We start from the raw sequence: 23,226 nt of genomic DNA, 5'->3' as shown, positions 1-23,226 counted from the left end.
TCCTCTCCAGCAGGAGCACAGCCCAGCCTGCTCAGCCCCGACGTCTCTGGCAGCCCACGTGTTCCTTCCTTTGTAGCTCCTGGGAAGGGGCTGAACTGCCCTGGCAAAGGCCCAGGAGGGACTTGGGGGCATCCAGATGCACCACGCTTGTGCCGAGCTCTGCCACATCCCTGTCACACACCTGGTGCTCGTGGCCAGGTCAGTTTGGGAGCAATGGCGTCGAGCGAGGCAGCAGCACTGACCAGGTATGTCCCTGCAGCTGGCAGTGCTTGGCATGGCCGTACCACGGCCATCCCCATGGTCACACCACAGCCATCCCCATGGTGACACCACAACCATCCCCATGGCCACACCACAACCATCCCCATGGCCACACTACGGCCATCCCCATGGTGACACCACAGCCATCCCCATGGCCACACCACAGCCATCCCCATGGTGACACCACAACCATCCCCATGGCGACACCACAGCCATCCCCATGGCCACACCACAACCATCCCCATGGTGACACCACAGCCATCCCCATGGCCACACCACAGCCATCCCCATGGCCACACCACAGCCATCCCCATGGCGACACCACAACCATCCCCATGGCGACACCACAGCCATCCCCATGGCCACACCACAACCATCCCCATGGTGACACCACAGCCATCCCCATGGCCACACCACAGCCATCCCCATGGCTGTGGCAGTCCCAGCAGCTCCAGAGCTGCCATTTGTGTACCTTGCAGCCTGGGTGAGCAGAGCCAAGCGGGAGGTGCCAGGAAGCTCTGTGGATGCCTCTGGTGGGGCTGGCTGGGGCAGGGCCGTGGTGCTGCAGGTGGTGGCTGCACTCATGGCAGGAATGCAGGTGCCGTTCATCAGCTCCTTGGAGAAATTCCCCCGGCAGTGGCAGTGGCACCGGCGTTGGGGGAATTGTGGCAGTGTCCCCACTCTCACAGCACGGAAATGACCACTTGTGCCCCATTCCAGCCCCGCTGCCAGCTCACAGCCCATTATGGCACATGCGGCCCCCGCGCTCCCACTTGGGGAGGGGGCTCATTTGTAGTTAAAAATCTATTGTGACTTGTCAGAAAAATGAATAAATGAGCACATTATTTTTTCATTTTGGAGCTCAGCATCTGTTTGTCTAATCAAGAAAGAGAACTGGGAAAGTCAACCAGGGCTGACGCACACATTTTATTTAACTTTTCCTCTGTCAAAGGAGTTTAAATGTGTAATGAACAGGCCATGGTGATTTGAAATATAATCCCATTACTCTGATGAGATTACCCAGGCTGTGAGAGTTCACAAATCATGCTTAGGGTTTTTAGAGTGAACAACACCCTGTTGAGATTTTTTTTTCTCTTTTTGCATTTAAGCAGAGGTGTGTGGGGAGAATAAAACATGACAGTGCTTAACCCTTCGTGCAGCAGAGAGGGGCTGTGCCCAGGGCCAGCCCTCCCCATGCCCCAGCTGCCCATGATGGCCCTGGAACCTTCCATGGGCACGGCAGCAGTGCTGGGGAGCAGCACCCAGGCATGGCGTGGGGCACAGGGCACAGGGCACAGGGCACCTGGCCCAGCTGGCCGTGTGCCCACTGTGCCCACACATCCCTGTCCTCGTCACTGTCCTTGTCGTGGTGTCACACCAGGGTGGCTGCACTGGGATGTGATTTAAGGGGCATTAATTTCAGCTGCAGCAGCAGCACCCAGCACCACCCGCCACCACGGCAGCACATTTTCATGAATTCATGGGCCCATTACAAACATGTCTCCATAAATAACTCCCCCCATTAATCTCAGGGCTGCACCCAGGGCTCTGTGATGGGTTTTGCCTGCTTGTCCCGGTGCCGGGTCCCAGCCCTGCCTGAGGGGCAGCTGCAAAACTGCCAGGACGCACCAGGCTCCTGCCAACCCAAACCCAAAGGAGCCTCTGGCTTGAATTGCTCCTGTGGGAGTCCACAGCAAACCCCTCTGGGGCCAGGGAAAGCACCCAGTGCTCTGGCCTTGGGTGCCAGCACATGCCTGGGTGCCCTGTGTGTTTTCTGCTCAAAGGCCACTCTTGTGGTCCCCAATGCTCTGATAAAGCCAAGGAGAAGGAGGGGGATTGTCCCTGCAGACAGGACTCCTCCAACAGCCGGAGCCAGAGAAAATTCAGAAAACCTCTGCTGCCTCCACCAGCTCCCAGTGCACGGCAGCCCAGAGTCATCCTCGGTGCATGAGCTGCATCCACCCTCCTCTGCCAGAGCCCAGGAGCAGGGATGGAGGAACAGCTTGCCTTGCTGACCCAGTTGAATGCCCATCTGACTCAATTACATCTACGACTACCGGGGAAAGACCAGCCCGTGATGGGTCCGTGCTCAGCTGTGCACAGATTGCAGCCATGAGCTCCAATTTAACTCCTTCAGAAATGCTGAGGAGCAGAAATGTCTGCTCTGCAGGGGGGCTGCTCAGCTCTTGGAATGCCGGATCTTTCCAGGATTTAAGAAAGGTTTCCCGCATGCCATGTATCCAACTGGATCTGATCTTTGAAAGCAAATTTGCTTTTTAACTGTCAATGGTTCTTTTGGAGAAAATAAACTCATTCTGGGCTCCAGTGTTCCCTGCTCCTCACCCAGCCCTTGGAGCAGCCTCTAGCAGCAGCATCTGTCTGTCTGTCCGTCCATCCACCCATCCCTGCCCTGGCTCCCAGGAACACCCACACTGGGAACAGCCAGTGGCAGGTGACTGATGAGAGGGTGTGAACACACATGATCTGGGCAAGGGACTGTGCCACAAACGTCACCACAGACAGCAGGGATTGTATTATTTGAATTTTTAGCCTTTACTGAGAGCAGACCTGCACATGCTGAATCCCTGCTGATGATAAATACATGTGAGAGGGTGACAACAGCACTACGGCCATGGAAACAGGAGACTGCTGCAGTTCCTGATATCAAATAGGCAATTTTTCAGTTCAGTTAAAAAGAATTGAAACTGGGTGGCCAAAGAATATTCACAGAACAACTTTAATGTTAAATAGTTCACAGTCGGTTAAAGGAGTCATTTACATCAAAGGGATTTTCCCCATTGCATCTGTGCTGCATTTGCACATAGAAAATATTTAAAAAATTAATAACATACTATAAAATAGCGTTTCTCATTTTGCAGATACCATGGAAGACTGTACAGTGAGGTCTGGCCTCAGTGGTGTGGGCAGGGCTCCCTCCCTGCAGCATCGGCACCGGGAGGGCTGAGCCGACAACAGGTGAGACACAGACACAGCCCCTCCCTCTGCCTCGGGGTGAGACACAGACCCTCCCTCTGCCTCGGGGTTGTTCCTGCACGATGTGTTAAGGCTCAGGGCTCAGGACGTTTGCTCTGTACAAAAGCAAGGTGGGAGCTGGCAGAGGTCAGGCTGTGCCGTGGGACTGTCTTGCTCAGCTGCCCCAGCCCCGTGGGGGTTCAATGCCGTGTGGAACCAGGGCAGTTCCATGATATGGGGATGTGTGTGCAGAGCTCCAGCGACCTGGAGAGATGGATGAAAGACACCTCTGGTGAATTCAACCAAAAACATGGCTCTGGGTCTCAGCAATCCCATTCCCATGTTCCCTGATGTATTAAGGATGGACAAAGCCAACATAGTTACAAATCCCAGTACAAAGTAGGTATTAATTTTTATTTTTAAAGAATAATATTAAGAAAAGGTGAAGGCATTTCTCAGTCCCAGGTGCAAGGTGCCTCAGAGGAAGGGCCAGACCTGGGGCAGCAGCAGCTGTGGGTCCTGGGCAGGAGGATGCTCTCCTGCACCAAGACGCTGCTGTGGATTTCCAACTACAGCAAGGAACTTCCAATAAAGCGTAAGCAAAGCTGAAAAGCACAATTAAATAAAAATATTTTTGAACAAAACAAACCACAACAGACTCGACTGTCTCAGCATCCCTCACTAAGAGCTCCCCTGCCACGGCTGCTGTTCCTGGCTCACGGATGCCTCCTGCACTTCAGTAACAGAAGTGAAACCATCTGGGACTGCAGCCTCCCCCCAAAAGAACTGTGCATCATATGGACCTTGAAAAAGATTACATCTGTTTATTAATAGTAAAAATGGATACATTTGTCCTACATTTTGTTTTTAGAAATTTGATCATGTCACAAGCAATACCTGCGTGTACGTGGGTGGATTACAGATGTATATAATTTATTTTAACCAGGCTGTGAAATAATATGTAATCACATCTCTTCTTGTGATTGTACATAATACAGTAATTAAATGATGCCAGTCTACGTCATTCTCTTATTTCTAATCAAAGGAACCTGAAGCGTAACAGTCTTCTTTCCGGCTGATATGGCTCTTTATTTCTGTCACAGGGGAGACTTCCCATCACCAACGAGGGAGAATCTTCCAGCCGTGAGAGACGGGATAGTTCAGATTCCTTCCCGGCCGCTCCTGCCCTCGGGCAGCAGGAGCTCCACAGTCCTGGCTCCCCCAGTCCGGGCGGGAGCGGCTCCGAACGCGGCTCTGCTCGAGGCTTGGCCTCACTGCTGTCCCGACTTCTTCTCCTTCTGGAAGCTAAAGCTTGTTCTCCTGCTCAGTTTTCTTTGTTTCTGAGCAAAATAATCTGCTCTGGCTGTGCTTGCTCGTGACTCTAGAATATAGTTAACCTGCAAGACATGAGGTGATGTTTAATGTCCTCAGTGGTTGAGCAGGATGGCCTGGGACGGGCAGGGACCCCCAACCCCACACCCAACAGGGCCTTGGGGTAACTGGTCCCAGTGGCCACCAGGACAATGATGACAGAGAGAGCCTGGAGCACCAGAAGAGCCCAGCACACCCACCCATGTCCCTCGTCCCTTGTCCCACCTGGTCACCCAAACCTCTGGTGAAGGTGGTGAGCAGAGCCCCAGCATTGGGATAATCCAGTAATGGGCTTCAATAAAGGACTTTATCAGCCTCAATAAAAATAATTCTTCCATTATGATGTTTGCATACTCAGCTAATCTCAGAGTTTTTCTGTGTTTTGGCACATTTTACTTGATGAAAGCATTTTTAAATGATATTTAACAAGCCTGCTACTCCCTAAATTTATTATCTCCAGTGCTTTGTGATAATCTCACAGATAATTTTAATGGAAGGTTAATGCAAGAATCAAAAAGATAAAAATGCCCTTTGGTCTGCCATTAGCTGGTTAATATGCTGTGGCTTAAAACTTGCACAATTTTATGCACTGTAGAGTGTTTCACTTTCATTGCATATTACAGCTTAAGGCATAAAAATATAGGGAATTTTCATGGTCAATAAAGCCTCCATTTTTCTCACTTGATCATGTAAAAAACCTAATTTGAAAAGTCTGATTTTTCTGCATCTTCTAACGCTGATGGAATTGAAAACAAACCAGTGACTTGTGCATGAAACCAGAGAATGTTCTAGGTAAATGAATGGCAACGTAAGAAAAAAGTACTGTTCAACAGTATTTCTCTCTTGAATATTCATATTATTCACAGTAAACCTTTTTTTTTTAGCCTTCTTTTATGACCAGTCTCAGATATGTGGAGTCACCATCCCTGGAAGTGTTCAATAAACAAGCAGATGTGGCACTCCATGATGTGGTTAATGGGCATGGGGGTGTCAGTGAAAGGTTGGACTTGATGATCTTGGAGGTCTTTTCCAACCTTAGTGATTTTGTGATGCCATGATTCTAAGTGTTCTGGATTACAATAGCTGATTTAAGATAAAGTAGGAACAAAAGAATTGGCCTAACAGCTCACAAAACAGAAAACCCCTCAAACACGTTCACCTTCTGTGTTATGAATAAAAGTTATTTTATTGCACGTCAGTTATTTAACAATCCTCCAAACTCCACACAGCCAATAAAAGCAAACATAACAGATGGTTTGCCAGAATTACTGCTTTTGAATTTTGACTTGCTACGAAAGATGAACTTGTGGAAAATTCCGTTTACTCTTCCAAGAGTGTAACAATAATTTGTTTCCCAAAGCAAGGGAGTTTGTGTCTGTACAGAGCCCCAGGGGAAGCAAATGACCCTGCTGGAGGATCGGGTGAGGAAGAGCCCCTGGGTGCTCTCTGGGAACATCTGGGTGAGGGGCAGGAGCACCCAGCCCCACGCAGCCCCTGCACCTCTGCATGGCATGGGGATGCTGAGCACCTCGGGTCCAGGGGTGGGAACTACCTGGACACAATAAAATTTGGTAATTTCCTATAAAATTCTACAGAAAACCGGTGTCTCTATTAACTAGAAACAAGCACAAAAGGAAATGTTACACACAGACAGGCAGCAACTGTTTGAAAGATGAATAAAACAACAGGCAGGGAGCAGCCAGCCTGGCAGGTTAAACACACCTCAGTGGTCCTCAGGCCTCGTGTGTTTCCAGAGCCTCCTGAATTCTCACTCTCATGTCTAACAAGTGGTAAAACACCAGGATTTTGGGTCACGTTAAAATTTAATACTCACCTTCAGTACAATTTCATTGACAGTAGCAGCATCTGATTCAAAGTAAAGGTGTTTGTAGTCATGATTGCTTAGATATGTAAGTTTAAATATTGCATGACCTGCGAAGATAAGAAAAAAACTGTTCAGAATATTCCTGTAAAGTTTGAGCAGAGCTCGTGTGCCTGACAGAAGAAAACCACAGATGGTGATCTCCGCGTACCATCAGCACGACAGAAGGAAGCAATGAAATGCTGACAGGCTTCTCATGTCATTTCAATTTAAGGCAAGTGGTGGCTTACAGGAGCAGCTGAACTCCAGTCAATAAAGTTCCTTTTCCCATCACATCCCCACTGCAGGAAATGCAAAAATCCATCAAATGGCTGGTTAGCTCTGCTCGGCCCACACCGGCGCTCACCGGAGAATCACCACGCACAGAGGAGTGTTGTGTTGAAAAAGAAAATGCAATTAATCCCAGAATCATCACTCAAAAACCTCACCCCAAAACACCCCCCGAACCCACCCGGCTGCTGATGGTGGAGGGGAACGGCCCCACTGCACAGCACCAAGGGACCCACAGCACCAAGGACCCACAGCACCAAGGGACCCACAGCACCAAGGGACCCACTGCACCAAGGACCCACAGCACCAAGGACCCACAGCACCAAGGGACCCACAGCACCAGGGACCCACAGCACCAAGGGACCCACTGCACCAAGGACCCACAGCACCAAGGACCCACTGCACCAAGGGACCCACAGCACCAAGGGACCCACTGCACCAAGGGACCACTGCACCAAGGAGCCACAGCACCAAGGACCCACAGCACCAAGGGACCCACAGCACCAAGGGACCACTGCACCAAGGAGCCACTGCACCAAGGAGCCACAGCACCAAGGACCCACTGCACCAAGGGACCCACTGCACCAAGGACCCACAGCACCAAGGACCCACAGCACCAAGGGACCCACTGCACCAAGGGACCCACAGCACCAAGGGACCACTGCACCAAGGGACCCACAGCACCAAGGACCCACTGCACCAAGGGACCCACAGCACCAAGGGACCACTGCACCAAGGAGCCACAGCACCAAGGGACCCACTGCACCAAGGGACCTGCCCAGCACACTCGGAGCCGGGACTGCCCCTCCTGCAGTGGGAAGTCAATTAAACTGTGGCTGTAATTTCCTGGCAGCTCCACTGCTCGGGGCCAGTCCCACATGGAGGGTCCCAGGGGTGGAGAGGACACACGTGGAGTGGACACACGGTGCCACCGGCCCGGCCACTCCCCGGCTGCCCTGGGAGAACGGCCCAGGACTGACGTACAGTGCCAGGAGGGACAACTGCACAAAGGTGTAATATGGAACGTGTGGGAAGGCAAAATATCCTTCACTTGTGTGAATGCTGATGGCTTCAAAATGAAAATTAAGCATATTCTATACATGATACTTTTCCAACAGTTTTCTCCTAATTTATTCAGTTCAACAGTCAGAGTTAGCAATCCATAAAGTAACAGCCACGTTACTGTAAATCCAGGTCTTTCCTGCAGGAAAGCTAATTGGAAATCTTATTTACATTATCTAATTCTCCAGATTTCCAAAAAGTGACTGATATATGCTCAGATTGGTGGCCAGGAAATTTGAGACGCAAGTATTTTATTGTGGAGTGTTAATTAAACACCATTATGACGCACTAATCTGGAATATAAATTCTATATTGAAAAATTGGCTAATAATAATAAGAAAAAACCCCACCCTTTAAATCATTTGACAAATGATACCCTAGTGGTACTAAAAATGCAGAAATCCAAGCTGGTAGCTCATCAGCATGTTAATGAATGCAGCTCTGCCTGGAATGCAGCATCTTAATGATTCCAAAAGTGCCCCTGCACCACTCCTGGGGATGGGACACAGCACCACGCCCACCAGCTCCCACCATTTTCCTTGGACACTGAACATTCCACACAGTTACAGACACTGATTATTGAAAATGAGAGGGGCACAGAACAGGGTCAGGAGGATCCCAGTACACTGCTGTATTTTGGGTTTGAAAGTTCATTGGGTGATTTTTGCTGTGGATCAAGACAAAACCTGTTCAGGTGTTCACTGCTGCCATGGTGGAGGATGGCTGGGTGTGTGAGGTGGCACAGCATGGGATGGCACAGTATGGGATGGCATGGCATGGGATAGCATGGCATGGGATGGCACGGCATGGGATGGCACGGTATGGGATGGCACAGCACTGTCCACAGCAGGGCAGGGCAGGATGATCTGGCATCACTGCAGAGGGGAAGGGCACAGAGCCACAGCCTGAAATGGTCCTGTGGAAATCAAGCAGATCATGGCCTCTGCTGTGCCTGACAAGAAACCCCACCCAGGACCCCCAGCTTTCCTTCACACCAGGGAGTTGCTCCTCCTTTCTGGCAGAAGCACCAGCCCAGCTGACCAGCAGCACAACCCAGAGCTTCCCCCAGCACTGATTTTCGGATGTGAGGAGTCAGCTCTCCCAATGGCAATAGAGCAACAGATGCCCATACCAATCCCAAAGTGCCAAGCAGTGGGAGACAGAGCCTGCCCTGCTCCCTGGAGCCCAGTGCCCACCCCGTGCTGTGTGGGACCCCTCAGGCACAGCTCGCCAGGCAGCAGTGCCAAGGGCAGCTCCCAGACCCACTGGCACAGGGGTTGCTCCAGTCCTGCCTTTCTGGCCTGGCACTGGCCAAGTCTGGACTCAGGGGACACGACACTGCTGCTGAATCCATGGCTGTGCAGGACCAGCTGTGCAGGACACACAGCCCCATCCTGCCCATCATTTGTGATGGAGTGGAAAGAAGCCAAGAAGACTTTTCCTTAGAAAGCCCCATTACAGCATCATGTTTATGAGTTCTGAGTCCACATCACACTATTTACGGTGTGAAATATGAGTGCACTGAAATCCTAACTGGCACTTTGCTCTGCTACTCTTCTAGCCAGATAGAATTTATGAATTGTGAGATTGATTTCCATTTCCAAGAGTGCTTAAATACGTGATGTACCTCTTTCCAATAGAGCACCACCCCTGACAATTCCAAGATCAATAGGAGCTTCCATGGTTTGATGTTTCCATATAAGAGGAACTGGTAACAAACAGCAGCAGCTCAAGTGACTCCTACTGCACGTGATGGGAGATTCAAACCACATGCAGACTCTGCACCAGTAGCTCCATTACCACCACTTCCACACCCACAGTGGTTTGGTGTTCAGGGGGAACTTCAGTGTCCTGCAATCAGGATTAATTAGCTGCACAACAGGAAATCCATGTTATTCCCAACTATGTTTATCTGATAAAACAGTTATGGAAAGCAAATGGAATGACAGAAACTCATCTGTTACCAACAGCTTTTGTGCAGGCCCAACCCACAGCGAGCTTGGCACAGCCCAGGGGTCTTGTGCTCCTCTCCAGCCCTGCTGCTGCCCAGCCCAGGGCTGACCCTGCTGCCACAGCAGGAGAGCAACATCTTCCAACAGTGCCCTTTGGCCCCTACTCAGAACGCTGATAAATCTTCCCCAAGCCCAGCACTAATGGGTTCCTGTGTGGTTACTCCTGGAGAGGAGCCCACAGCCGATGCCGGCGGAAGGACAGGATGCTCATTCACTGGGAATTCACTGAGGAGAGCTCATTTACTCCTTCAGCACCATGTCTTGCAGTCAGCTGTTTGCCCTGCCTCCTGATTTTTAGCACCACTGCACTGCCAACAAGGGAAGGCAGAGGCTCTGCAGTGCTGAGCTCACCCTTCTCCTCCCCCTCCCAAAGGCTGGTGAATGCCCTGGTGCAGCCTCTGCCCTGTGCTTCAGTGCCCAGCTGCCCCATGTCCCTGTGCTCACACACAGCAGGGAGCAATCCTGAGGAATTCCAGCTCCAGAATTACTGACTAAAGTGTTCCACAGGCAGCAGTAAATCCTGTGCTAATTCCTGCAATCCCGGGAAAACATCCAAACCCTTGGCGGGCCACTGCTCTGCACCTGATAAGGTGAAAAACTTATCACTTTTTAATCTAAGTAATAAACTCTTTTTATCAGAGTCTAAAAAATACTGGAAAGCAGTGTGCCTGGAAATATAGAATGCCTGGAAAGCATTGGAAGGATGTGAATTTGCACAAGAAAAGACAATTTTTTAACTGAATCTGACAAGGCTGGAAAGAGTTTTTCTTCTTCCCCTCCCACCCCACAATTCAGCCCATAGCAAAACCATCTCTTTGCCAAAGCCACTCTTTAAACAGTATGCACAGAATTAAATCACTAATTAGATGGAGGATGAAAAGAATATTCATGAATTGGACAAAACAGAAAACAAACACTGGGAAATGCAAATTTATGTTAATTTTTCAATATACCTTGATGATTGCTTTGTCATTACAGGGCCATAAGGCAGAAGTCAACAATTAAGAGTTATTAGTGGAATAAATAGCTGGAGAAGGACCTCTCCCAAGAACAAAGCACTTATGGACATCGTTTGACATCACTGATTCTCACCACTTCAGAAACACAGGATCAGACCCTGAAATCTCTTCTCACAGGCCCAGAAAGGATGAAAAAGAATTAGAAATACACCAGCAAAAAGGCAAGGAATAAGAAAAATAAAACACACCAGCAATGTACCGAGCTTGGTTGAAGTGACACAGGCTGACCAGGGACGTTGGCCTGGGTGTAAAAGGGGGGTTAAACTCATTTTATGCAAGTGATATTTATCCCAGAGGTACATAATTTAGAGGCAGTGATGGCAACCAGTTCTGGATGAAATCCTGACCCTGCTGATACCAGTGGAGCTACCGATGGGTTCAGGCTGCTCACCATGAGCCTGGAGTGGATCTCCTCAAACCAGGCAGTACTTTAGTAGGAACAAATTATATGAATGTTAAGGAAAAAAAATAACATTTGTAGTCCTGCAGGCTTGCCCCATTCTCTCAGGGAGCAGCATACTCCATGATCTCTTTTCCTCCAACTCAGGTCTTTATGTTCCACTGCAGGCTTGTTACACAGCATTGCTATTAGAGGGTGCCTTGTGTCCAGATGTCCTGAAAGCAGAGCTGCAACTGAAGCGCTGCACACACCCACTTTGGTGTCAAATTGTGGTAACTATTCACACATCTGGATTTTTTTCCCTCAAAGCCTTTTGTTTCTTCTTCAAATTATTATCAAAGGCAGAATACTAATAAAGATTTTTGCAAAAATGCTGAAAATTGAGGTGGAACTCGGGGTTGCCCAAAACCTCTTCACCAGCAACCTTGTTTGGGAAAAAAGATGATAAATAAATCAAAATGCACTAAGCAGTGTTTCCACATGGCAATCGGCTCCTCCAGTGCGTCTGCAGCTCATCAATCACGCATTGTCTGCCTGAGAGGCGAGCCTTGTAAATGTCACATCCACTCAGGCCCGAGGAGAGGCGAATCAAAATGCAGCGAGGAGTTTTAATTGGATAGTGTAATTAAACTAAAAAACCCCAGCAGAATAGCTTTGACAGGATAGATGAAGACCCCTTTTAATAGGGCTACAAAACAGATTTGTTAAAAGGATGAGGCAATGCACGCTCCTGATTGCGCTCAGGAGAACTTTTATGGAGAAGCTGTTCAAGGGGGACGCAGTTAATCAGCGCAGCCCTGGCTGCAGCAGGAGCTGCTCCAGTGACGCTGTCCCCAAACCACTGCCCGTCCCTGCACAGGGACACTGGGACCCCCCACTGCCCCCAAACCACTGCCCCCAAACCACTGCCTGTCCCTGCACAGGGACACCAGGACCTCCCACTGCCAGGCCCTGCTCTGTGGGACACGTCCCACCGAGTGCCGCCCAGGCCGTGCAGGCTCCTGAGGCCCCCTGGGCTCAGCCCTGACCCCCCATGGCACACGGGGCCCCCCACAGCACACAGAGCCCCCCCTGGAGCCCCCATGGTACACAGGGCCCCCCACAGCACACAGAGCCCCCCATGGAGCCCCCCACAGCACACGGGGCCCCCCACGGCACACGGGGCTGGCGGCACAGCCATGGCCATCTGTGCCCCGCTGCCGTTCCCCCGGGGCAGCCCCTGCCTGCACAGCACGGCCACACGCCCGTGGGCTCATCCCTTCTGTTCCACACTTGCACAGCCCTTTCACTTCGAGCCTGAAGTTTGGGAACATTTTCTCTGCTGAACCTGTTTTTTACCTTTTGATCAGAACTGGTGATTAGTCTCCTATCAAGAAGGAATTTTATTCTGTTACTTCACAGATGCTCTGCATTATCCACAGCGGGAGCAGGGATCTCAGGAACCAACACAGGACATTTTGTGCACCATTTGCAGAGCACACAGGTAATCACTGCCTCTGCTCTGGCCCCACTGCAGGCTCTGAGCAAACCTGCAACGTCTCTATTTGAGCTCCCAGAGCAGCAGGAACCCGATGCCTTCCCAGTGCTTTCTGTGTATTTGCAGCCCTTCCACAGCCCAACAACGAATTCATTAAGTCAGTATTACCCAACGTGCATAATCAGGAGGAACTGGACACTGAATTAAAACATCAAATACCTTTAGCTTTAAATGAAAACTACAGAAAGGGGGTTCAGGCATCGCTCTGGCTATCACTTACAGCCAGGGTGAATACTGCTGGAAAAGCTATTTTCGTGCAGATGTGGAATTCAATGGGAAAGACTGACTCGTGTAGCAACATCAATCAAAACGTCGGCTCGGCTGGCAGCTCTCGACAGTAAGGCAGGTTCAAAGGTCACGGGATAAAGAAAAAGCCAAGCTCTGGTTCAGCTCTAATATTTCCTCGCTGCAAGTCTTGCCGAGGTACCTGCCCCCCTTCTGTACTCACGGCTTTCATTAATCTTCTTGCCATCTTTTTTAACTAGTCATGCAGAACCGCTCGATAGCGAGACATATAATGGGGAGGCCCTGTGCCTATTACCAGGTTAACACTCTGTTAAGCCCCAGTGTAACAATGGAATCAGAATTTAAAGGAAATCTTCAGCTGCAGGGTGCAAAGCGGGCAATTAAATTACAAACCGAAGTTACCCATGTACTCTGTGACCTACAGAACACCTTTGTTTAGACTTACCTTCATATTGAGGGTATTTTGACCTAGTAACTGAGATGTCTCTGCTTTATGAAAACAAACAAAAAAAAGGCAGATAAAGGGTCACAGAGAACCTTGCTTCAGTGTCTCAAGTAAATTATCAAACAAATCCAATTTCTGCAGCTCGTGTAGGACACAGATGAATGGGAGAAGCCCCCGGTGAGTGCCCGGCTGACCGGCCCCGGTGGCACCACAGGGCTGCCCTGAGCTCCTGGTCCCTCCCCAGGCAGCCCCGGACACGGCACATCCGTCACGGCCACGCTCGGACACAGAGCACGGAGGCAGCGGGCAGTGACACTGAAGTTTCTCTCTTGTCCAAGTAATGTAAGAGACATTACCAGAATCAGATTTCCTTTAAATTACACTATTGCAAAGGGATATAATTGTATTAAACTTATTATGTTGCTTCCTTAAGACTTTATATTATGTACACTTAATTGAGATACAAAGCTCTTTTCAGCTATAAAAATGACAACTACTTTATTAAGGCTTAAATCTTATTTCTCCATGATAGGATGCTTCCTTTCAAGATTCAAAACACTCAGAATCTCTCGTGATAATCAGGCCGAACCTGATTTAAAGAAGCCGTTCGTGCCCAGTGTTCTCAGGTTCTGATGGCACTGGAGTGAGCCAGCAGGGCCATTACCTCTTCCCTTGGTCTAAATGGAGGGAGTTGGATTTAATTTACAAATAAAAATTCAAATTCTGACCCAGGGCTACTACAAGGGCAAACAAAAATCATCAGCCATACAATCCCCCCACTAACGGCAAGTGAGATGTCAGAGCTTTCTGTTTTCATTTTCTGTCCTCACTGAAGGCAGTTCTGAGTTCCACAAACTTGTGGCACAGGAAAGCTCAGCCTGTCCAGAACGGCTCCAAGCCATCCATAAATATTCACACCACATCAGCTCTGAAGCTATTGATGCTTTTCACACATGTGCAAGTGCCACTAAAACTTCACTGCATGAACCTGTTCAGAGAAAACCAAAGAACACACACACAAGGCTCTCCACTACACCGAGACACTGGTCCCAGCACTCAGCCTTGACTCCCAACACCCCCTGTCCTTACTAAAAAGTACAGTCACATTTGGCAGCTCCTGCAAACCCTTCACCTCTCCAAGCAGGGCTCAGCTGGGTTCTCACCCTACCACGATGCCTGGGGAGGGAAGGCAGCTCCAAACCCAGACCCCGTGTTTCACCCGGTGTAACAGGACAAGCATCAGTGTGTGTGCAGAGCACTTCTGAAAGAGGAGATGGAGCATGTTTGTGTTACAAAAGATAAAAATATGAAAACAAAATATATTGCAGAACTCAAAGACCTTATCTGTACTCAGCCTCTCTTTGCAATAATTCATTCAAGGAAGATCTGGGAATAATTTTTGATGTAAACTCTGCTACGAACATACATCACCATGCTGATAAAAATCGCAGACAAAACTTGTGAAATACAGTGAGTTTCATTCCTTTATGCTACTAAAATAACTTTTTTCCATTTAAAATTCAAGAGATACTGATCTGCTGCTCAGTTCCACAAAATGCATCATTCTGAGATGTCACACTAAAAGTCTCTTCTGCTGGCCTAAAATAATGACTTTTGGAACATCTTTAGTGAGTTGGGAAAAGGTCAGCAGTTTCAGAAGGAAGTATTTTCTCCTTTTGGAACCCTGTTGAACCATTATTTAGTAGGAGAAGTTTAAGATGGTCACGTGAAACGTGCAAATAAACCCCTCAGGACCGTAACATTTGCCTTTGTTGCAACCTGTCAGTGTCCTCTCCAAAGCCACCGTGATTCTTCACTCCATGGTCCCCATGTGCAGGTACAGCCTTTCTGCACCTGGACTCTATTTGGGGGCTGAAATACCTGGGTTGGCAAGCTTTGGGTACAGACATCATTCCCCACAGCAGCAGGTGCTGCCTCTGGGGCTGGAGAGCCCCATCCCAGCAGGACGCGGTCCGAGGTCTCCAGGGACCCCTGGGTGCCTCAGGCTGGTTGATAGAAGTGGAAACCTTGGGTTTCAAGGTCAGCTCTTCAAATACAGTCTCATTTTTAGGCATAATTTTATCTCCTCAAGTGTTTGCATTTGCAATGAAATGTGGCTCCAACCCAGAGGTGTGACAGGATTTACCAGGGCAAACTGCCCCTTGCACTGTACACAACCCCCACGTGTTTCAGACCACCTGGTCATTGGGGAAGATTCTCCTTGGGGTTGTGCCTCCCTAAGGACCAAGAAATCTCGACGGAGAGACAGAAAAGGAAGACAATGACTAGACCAAGAACATGGAGGTAGGGAGGGGTAATGAAGGAGAGAAGGATATAGTTCAATAATTGCTGATAAAATCTGTGGCAGCCATAAATTTACTCTTCCAAGAGAATTCAACAGATCATTACCTCTGTAAATATGTATCACATAATTCTCCCTCTCTGTCACCTTGCAGATAAGTACTTAATACCAGCATCCCTACTCTGCAGAGGCACAAGTGCAATAAAATCCATCTGAGCTTTTGAACTACAGTTGCTTTTTGATCGTAGACAGTTCCATTTTGGCCCCACTGGGAGACATTGCCCGAGTCCCCCAGGGCCCATCTTGTGCTTTTTAAAACAAATTTTCCAGATAGAGACTCTCATTACTCCACTGATGCAACAACCAGAAGCCCTTGGCTTTTGAAGCCACACTCTAAACAGCCACTTCTGACCTCTGGGTGATGACTGTGAACTGGGACATCCAGCCTGTCCTCAGAGCCTGGCACAGGCACCACTACAGAATGGAACACTCAGAGCAGCACCTCCAATCCCAGTGACCCTGCAGCCATGGCTGAGCCAAATTCACACTGAGCTGACACTTACTGTATATCCAAGATCCTCAGTTGCACCAGTCTGGATGTAAAAAAAAATTCAAAAAAATTGCAATTATACTGAAATATGTATTTTCCTGATGTGCTGTGGGGCTGGAGACAGCTGGGCAGAGCCAGTGTTCCCTTGGTGTGACAGTGGGCAAGAAACACTGAATGATGCCATTAGCTGAGAGCAGCACCAAAGGACACTTGTAAAATGTGTGTCTGTTTATGCTGTGTTCTCTATAACAGAATTGAGTCAGATTAAAAACATCCTGTAATGAATAAAATACACCTATAGAAAGAAAAGGACATGGTAGCAATAATTCTTTGGACATCGAGCACATCCAGGGAGGGAGAGGAGAGGGAACATAAATAAAAAGGACTACTCACTTGGGCTTTTTTCTTCCGCAAGGTCACAGGCACAGAGGAGTTCAGAATCGATTGAAATGGGTTTCTGCTTAATCCAAAACTTAGTGCTGGCCTTCTGATTAGTAACAGGGTCTATCTCTACCTTGTCTCCAGAAATACCTGAGATGAGAAAGAATAGAGAGCCACAACAGTGATCTGTTTAACCGATTTCATATCAGCCGTTTGACACACTTTATAAATCTTAAATGGGCTGAAGGTATATTGCCCTTCTGGGCTTTCTGAAAGCACGGGAGCTTTTGAAACCAGAAACAAATGGTTATCAAACTGCATTGATAATCTGCATTTTATTCTCCTGCATAAGAATACCAAAAGAAAGAAATAGCACAGAAAAAATTCTTCTCAACGCATACAGAGCTCTTCTGGAAGCAGCAGCTACATGAGCTGTGAGATTTATAGGAGATACTGCTGGTTTTTCAGTCACCACTGCTCTGTGTAATAGACACTATCACCATGGGCCCCGCTCCATCTGCTGCACAGCAGACACCAGAGTCATGGAACAGAATCACAGAATATGCTGAGCTGGAAGGGACCCCTCACAATCACTGAGTCCAACTCCTGGCTCTATGCAGGACACCCCAAGAATCACACCATGTGCATGAAAGTATTATCCAAACACCTCTTGAACTCACAGAGGCTTGGGGCTCTGACCACTGCCCTGGGGAGTCTGTTCTGATGCTCCACCTCTCTGAGGGTGAAAACCCTTTTCCTGACATCCAACCTAAACCTCCCCATCTCAGCTCCAGCCCTTTCCTCAGGTCCTGTCACTGGTCACAAGAGTGAAGAGGTTGTGATGTACCTGTCTCTCTGCTGCCCCTCGTGAGGATGCTGAAGATCCCAACGAGGCCTGACCTCCAGGCTGAACAAACCAAGTGACCTCAAAAGGTTTCCCCTCCAGATCCTTCCCCATCCTCGTGGTCCTCCTTTGGATGCTCTCTAATAGCTTAGGGTCTTTTTTATATTGCGGTGACCAAAACGCCCCCCAGAACTCCAGGTGGGGCCACTCCAGTACTGTCGGGGCAGGCAGAGGGCAAGGAGTGTCTTGCTGGAACCAGCCCAGGAGCTGCTGACACACCTCAACAAACTTGGCAGGGAGCTCTTTACAAGGTGTACAGAGCATTAAAAACAAGGAGGTGTCTTCAGTCATGAGCTACAGGTGAAGCTCACGAGACATCAACAAAAGGAAGCAATACAGGAAAAAAGCATTTAAATATCATTTAACTCATCTCTGGAAAAACAGCAGAGAACCTTCTCCTTCCTGAAGGTTCTGGCTCTGACACTTTCAAAGATATCCCATTTGGCTTGTTTGAAGCACAAGAAACCTGAAGAAGCTGATGAAGAAACTTCTGAGAGATGTGACAAAATAAAAGTAGGATGTAACGCACACACAACGCTCCCAAGCCCTCCAAAATTAACTGGGTATTTCCTGAGGCCTGGTCATGGCTGAACTTACAAACCATGGCTGGTTTGTATTCTGTGCAGCTCCAAAGCCAAAGCACAGAGACAGCGTGGGGCAGGTACCTGTGGGGGTCTCACTGCAGCCCCTGCCCCAACACCAGGTCATCCTCACTCACCTGTGACTGCAGTGGGTTACAGTAACACCCCATTAATCCAGGAATGTGCTTTGTCATTAAACACACGTCACATCAGAGAGTTCACATTTCAATTAAGTATTGTATCAAGAGCCCAATTAACACCCAGGCTGCTGGAACTCACTAATTTGAGCAGGCTGAGGCTGGATCTGGAGCCCATTTTGGTTTGTGATTTAATTTTGGACAGATTATTTAAAATCAGCATTGGTATTTTACTGTAATGGTTAATTATTCCAAATGGCATTTGCTGTAGTTTAAGGAAAATGTGGAAGTTGATGGTACAAAGTCTTATTTTCTCACTGAAAAAAAGTCAAGGGAAGTTCTAAAAATAAAGGTGCAAATTCTTTGTGTGTTAGGACTGTTTCTCATCCCTTTCTCTGAGAGCATCACTCCTGAAAATATCCTCAAAAAAATTTCACTGTTTGGTCCTGCAACTTCAGAATTCACAGTCAGTCAATACTGTTAATGCACCTTGTTAATTTGATAGGATTTGTCAGGTAGCTCCACTGGAAAATTATATAAAACTGTTCCAGATGAACAGATGATAGTGACATGAATTAAAGTGATAGAACAATAGTGGAATATAAACCAGAAATGACACCCAAAGTGGCTGTTGATTTATTGCCATCCTGAGTTTGGTTCTGGGCTTCCATGTATATTAGTGCTACAAATCTGGGTCCATTTAGCAGCGAGATGCTCATACATACATCACCAGCTCCTGCTCCAAGCCAAGGTCACTCCCCATTGCATCAATCTTTTCAGCAGAGGCTACTTCACCATTTTGTAACCATCTCAGATGGAACAGACTTCCTCCTCTTTCATCTTTTTTTTATCATGTAAAATACACTCTAACTTCTATTATTTTTATCTGCAAATTGTCGCTGTATACTTCATCCATTATTTCTGTATCTCGACATCGCTGGCTCAAGCTCACCCACATCCAGAGAGCACATTGACAAAGAATGTTGTCTTTTTTTTGTTATTGTTCTCACAATCTGGATGTGTTGAAACCTAAAATCAAAACAGCATTGTGTCTGAGGCTTCTGCAGCCTCTGTCTCACAGCACAAATCAGTCATACTCAAAACCCAAGTAAAAATGCTGCTCCTACTATTTTTTTAATTCATTCATTTTATCAAAAGAAATGTCATCGATGTGTCCAGTAACACTGTTCTGTTCTTGCTTCCTTTGTTGGGGTCTGCAAGAGCCCCCCCTTTTCTGAAATACTTGCCAGCAACCGTTTTCCCAGACAATATGCTCCTGTTAGTTCTGCTAATGTGATACACAAGCAAATGTGTCTTATTCCTCCATAACATGATAGAGCCTTTGTAAAACTGCTGAGAGTGCTGCTGTGTGTGCACTGCCCTGTGATATGGGCTGAAACACAAACCCCAGACCTTAAACTGCAATAAAACTCTCACTCGAGGGCTGGGCTTTCCTCCCAGGGTCATCCACAGACTGGTTTTTACTGTAGAGCTATGCACAGTGTAGGGAGGGGTGAGGGGCTACACTGAGGGTCTGCTCCACCATTTCTGGGTTCTGTCACATGTAATCAACCTTCCATGGGGTTATTTGGAGCACTTGCCCCAAATCCACACGGGTGTTTCCAGTGCACCCACGGTCCCTTGGCCGATCTGCTCTTGCACAGCCAGCAAGGAGCAAAGGAATGACCTGGGATTCTCAGGGTCCTGAAGAAACATTGTCACTTTGCTATGGCTGATGGCACAAAAATGCTACAGAGAAAAGTCTTTGCAACTGGCCAGCATCAAAGTGCCAGAGAACAGCTCCCAGAACAGTTACTCTGAGCAAAAACAAAAAATTAGCCCCTGTTTTTTCCATTCAGGGTGGAAGGAGCAGTCACTCACAGACAACATGTAACACTCAGCAGCAGCCCGAACCCAAACAGCCCCTCGGTGCTTTTTTAACCAGTGTTTCTCTTTTAATACCTTTAAAAAATTCAGGAAAAACCTCAGCAACATACACTCACTTTGACTTTATCAAAAGGTTTTGATTCTCTACATTTGTCCAAGCTTTGAACACCCACTGGGGTTTTCTTTGATTTTTGAAAAATAATTAGATTATAAAACCCCCATTGTCAGTGCACTGCCATCAAACCCATACAAGTTCAGAGATTGTTATAAAAGGGAAATTTTATGGTCCTTACAGCACTGGGCAGGGTCAGCTCCTCCACTGCTGCACAAGTTAAGCCATTTGTTTCATTTAACAGCTCTTCTCCCTTAACCATTTATCTTTAGTGATCTGTCATGACCTTTTCAAGCTCTCATTTCTGACACTTCCCAGATACAGTGAGTCAAACTTCACTGGAAGCAAACTATCACACCCCGAGAGTTTGCTCGAATGCAGCGAACATGCCCAGCACTGCCCTGCTCCAGCACCAGCAGATAAATCCTGCCTTAACTAGACAGCTCAAAATAAACCAAAAAAGCCTCTTCTGAGGGAATTTTACAGACATGTACTCTTCCATGTGCTTCAGGATGGAAGAATGAAGGGACTGTACTGACAATAATACAGGAATTGGTATAGTTTAAATTTAACAATTCTGCTGAACTCTACAGAATAAATGTATTTTGTAAACATTATGGCACTTAATATTTTACTGCTGAATCATTTCTTTATGGAAGGTATTTGCAGGAATGTCACAGGTCACCTACCAATGCATCATTAATCAAATTTTCACAATTTAAACACAAAGATAAAAAGCCATTCAATCATTTTAAAACAGTAATGGGGCTTTTATAATTCAGGATTCTGTCAGCCCTTGGCCTTCGGGTTTTCAAAAGCATTCAGCAAGCCAATAGGGACAATATAAAACCTTAGAGAATGCTCGTTTTATTTTGTTCCACCTCAGATTCCACTTGGTTGTTAAAATCTTTCAGTCTCAGAAAAGGAAAAACCCAATAATTCTTAATTTTGCAAAGCCTCATTTAAAAATAATAAAACAGTTGGCAAGAAGCTTTCCATTAGGAAGCCTAGATTGAAAAAAAGATATGAGGTCATTAAATAATGGCCTTCGTTCAGAGGCAACATGTGCAACTGATTGGGGGTAATAAAAATACTGAAGAATTTTCAACCGAAAGGAATTTTTTTAACCACTGAAATGCTAGAAACACTTCCAAATGCTCCATGAGAAAATGGACCAAGGTGATAGTGACTGCTTTAAAACAGCCTGAGGTGGACAGGCAGATGGCCAAAGGCCTGAGCTGCTCCGTTCTCCCCGGCATTCCGGCAGGGATGGATTTACCTAACTGCACGTCCGTGGTGAACCGCAGCCGATGGATCATGCTGACTTTGAAGGACTTGTAATGGTGGCTGCTGAGCATGTCCTGCACTGTGGCAATATCGATCTGGGGGTCCTCCTCCGAGACCTCTTCTCCTCTGGAACCTGCAGAACAAGCCAAGAGCAGTGAAGGGCAGGTTTGGCACCGGCTCACGCGCAGCCGGCACAGGGCTGGGGGAGGGAGAACTACATCCTCAGCTTTGTGCCTCTGGGAGGTGGAAATTCCACCCTCCATCCCAGAACAAAGTCACTGAGGCACTCAGGACACGATGACAGACGTCTATGGCCACATGAAGAGCAGCCCAATGTCCCAGCAGCAGGTTCCCAGCGGGCAGGAGGCAGCCCTGGACCACAGGGATCCTGGGGGGACCCTGCTGGGCACCCACAGGGTGGGTGTCACCAGGAAGGAGTCCAGGAGAGGCCTGTGCCCAGAGGTGCCACCCTTGATGCCTGCACTGGCACAGATCTCCCACGGCCCAGCACCCCCACGTGCTGCGGCGCCGGCAGCACCTCGGGCACGCTGGTGCAAAGCCTCCCTTTATTTACTGATGAGTATTCTCATCACCACTGCAGGTACTGCCTTTATAAAAGGTAACAACTCATTAAACCAAAATGCCAATTACTGAAAAAATATAACACACTTTAAAGATTTTTTACCTTTTATGACGTTGGATTAACACCAATTCCAACATTACTATAATGCGATTTATAATTGTGCGAGGAGTAATTTCGATGCCAGCTGCTAATAAAGCACCTCAGCTCGAAATGATCGTTCAGATGCTGGTAGATAAAGTGGCATAAATATGCTTGAAAACTGATTTAGCTTCTTACAGGAGATCCTGAGGAATGACACGTTTTGTTTAATATCCTGGCTAATGTAGTCCTAAAAGCTGAACCAACTGCCAGTTCAGAGAACTAAATTTGCTGCAGGAGATTAATGAAAACTTTATATTTTGCTGAAATTTTAATAACGGGAAGATGAGATGATGGAATTTTAGTACAGATCTTAAAGCTCCAGCAAGGCAGGTACCAACTTGTCAGATTTTTCAGCATTAATTTTGATTGAGACTTGCACCATTGGAGCAGTCTCAACACTAATGCTCCCTGTGCCGACCTTTCCCTTCTGTCCAGGGATCGCAGGGAAGCCACGGTGGGTTTCCATGTTTGGGTTCCAGTGACAAAGGGATGGTTTGCCAGGAAAGGCCATGGGTCTGGGGAGGAAAACCCTGGCACGTGTCTCCGACCCAGATGGATGCAGGAGCAGGATCCCTTTGAATGGGGACACTGAGAGCTGCTGAAGGACACACTGTTTGCTGAGCACGGGGGGCTGTCGGGGTTGTGGCATCACCAGGACAAGAGCAGGTGGGAGAAGGGAAGCCCCTGTGAGCAGGGAGCACTTCTGCTGCCTTCCCTGTCTCCCTGCTAATTCCATAACACCACTGCTTACCATAAACATCTTTCCTGTCTACGCCAAAGCAAGGTGAGGATCTGCTGTTAAATGACTCAAAATCCACATTGAGAGCATAAAGCAGGAGATTCCTGTGTCAAAGATGTTCAGCAGAGCTTTCCAAGTGCTGCC

At 47.8% G+C, this 23,226-nt stretch overlaps 1 protein-coding gene across 4 annotated transcripts in view; it reads right to left on the bottom strand.

Moving 5' to 3' along the window:
* Positions 1 to 2,971: 2,971 nt before the first annotated feature.
* Positions 2,972 to 23,226, bottom strand: part of MAPKAP1 (MAPK associated protein 1) — an 89,471-nt gene continuing 69,216 nt past the window's right edge. For 3 of the 4 annotated variants that reach the window (XM_032708401.1, XM_032708402.1, XM_032708400.1), the window contains 4 exons: positions 21,612 to 21,752; positions 16,724 to 16,861; positions 6,440 to 6,537; positions 2,972 to 4,631 (listed from right to left, as the gene is read on the bottom strand). In XM_032708401.1, coding sequence (XP_032564292.1) covers positions 4,506 to 4,631; positions 6,440 to 6,537; positions 16,724 to 16,861; positions 21,612 to 21,752 — 503 coding nt within the window. In that variant the 3' untranslated portion in view covers positions 2,972 to 4,505. The remainder of the gene's footprint in view (positions 4,632 to 6,439; positions 6,538 to 16,723; positions 16,862 to 21,611; positions 21,753 to 23,226) is intronic. The other variant, XM_032708403.1, reaches the window with a different exon arrangement.

This window comes from Chiroxiphia lanceolata, chromosome 21 (assembly GCF_009829145.1).
Source record: "Chiroxiphia lanceolata isolate bChiLan1 chromosome 21, bChiLan1.pri, whole genome shotgun sequence".
NCBI classification, from domain to species: Eukaryota; Metazoa; Chordata; class Aves; order Passeriformes; family Pipridae; genus Chiroxiphia; species Chiroxiphia lanceolata.
This window is presented reverse-complemented; position numbering and strand designations above follow the sequence as displayed.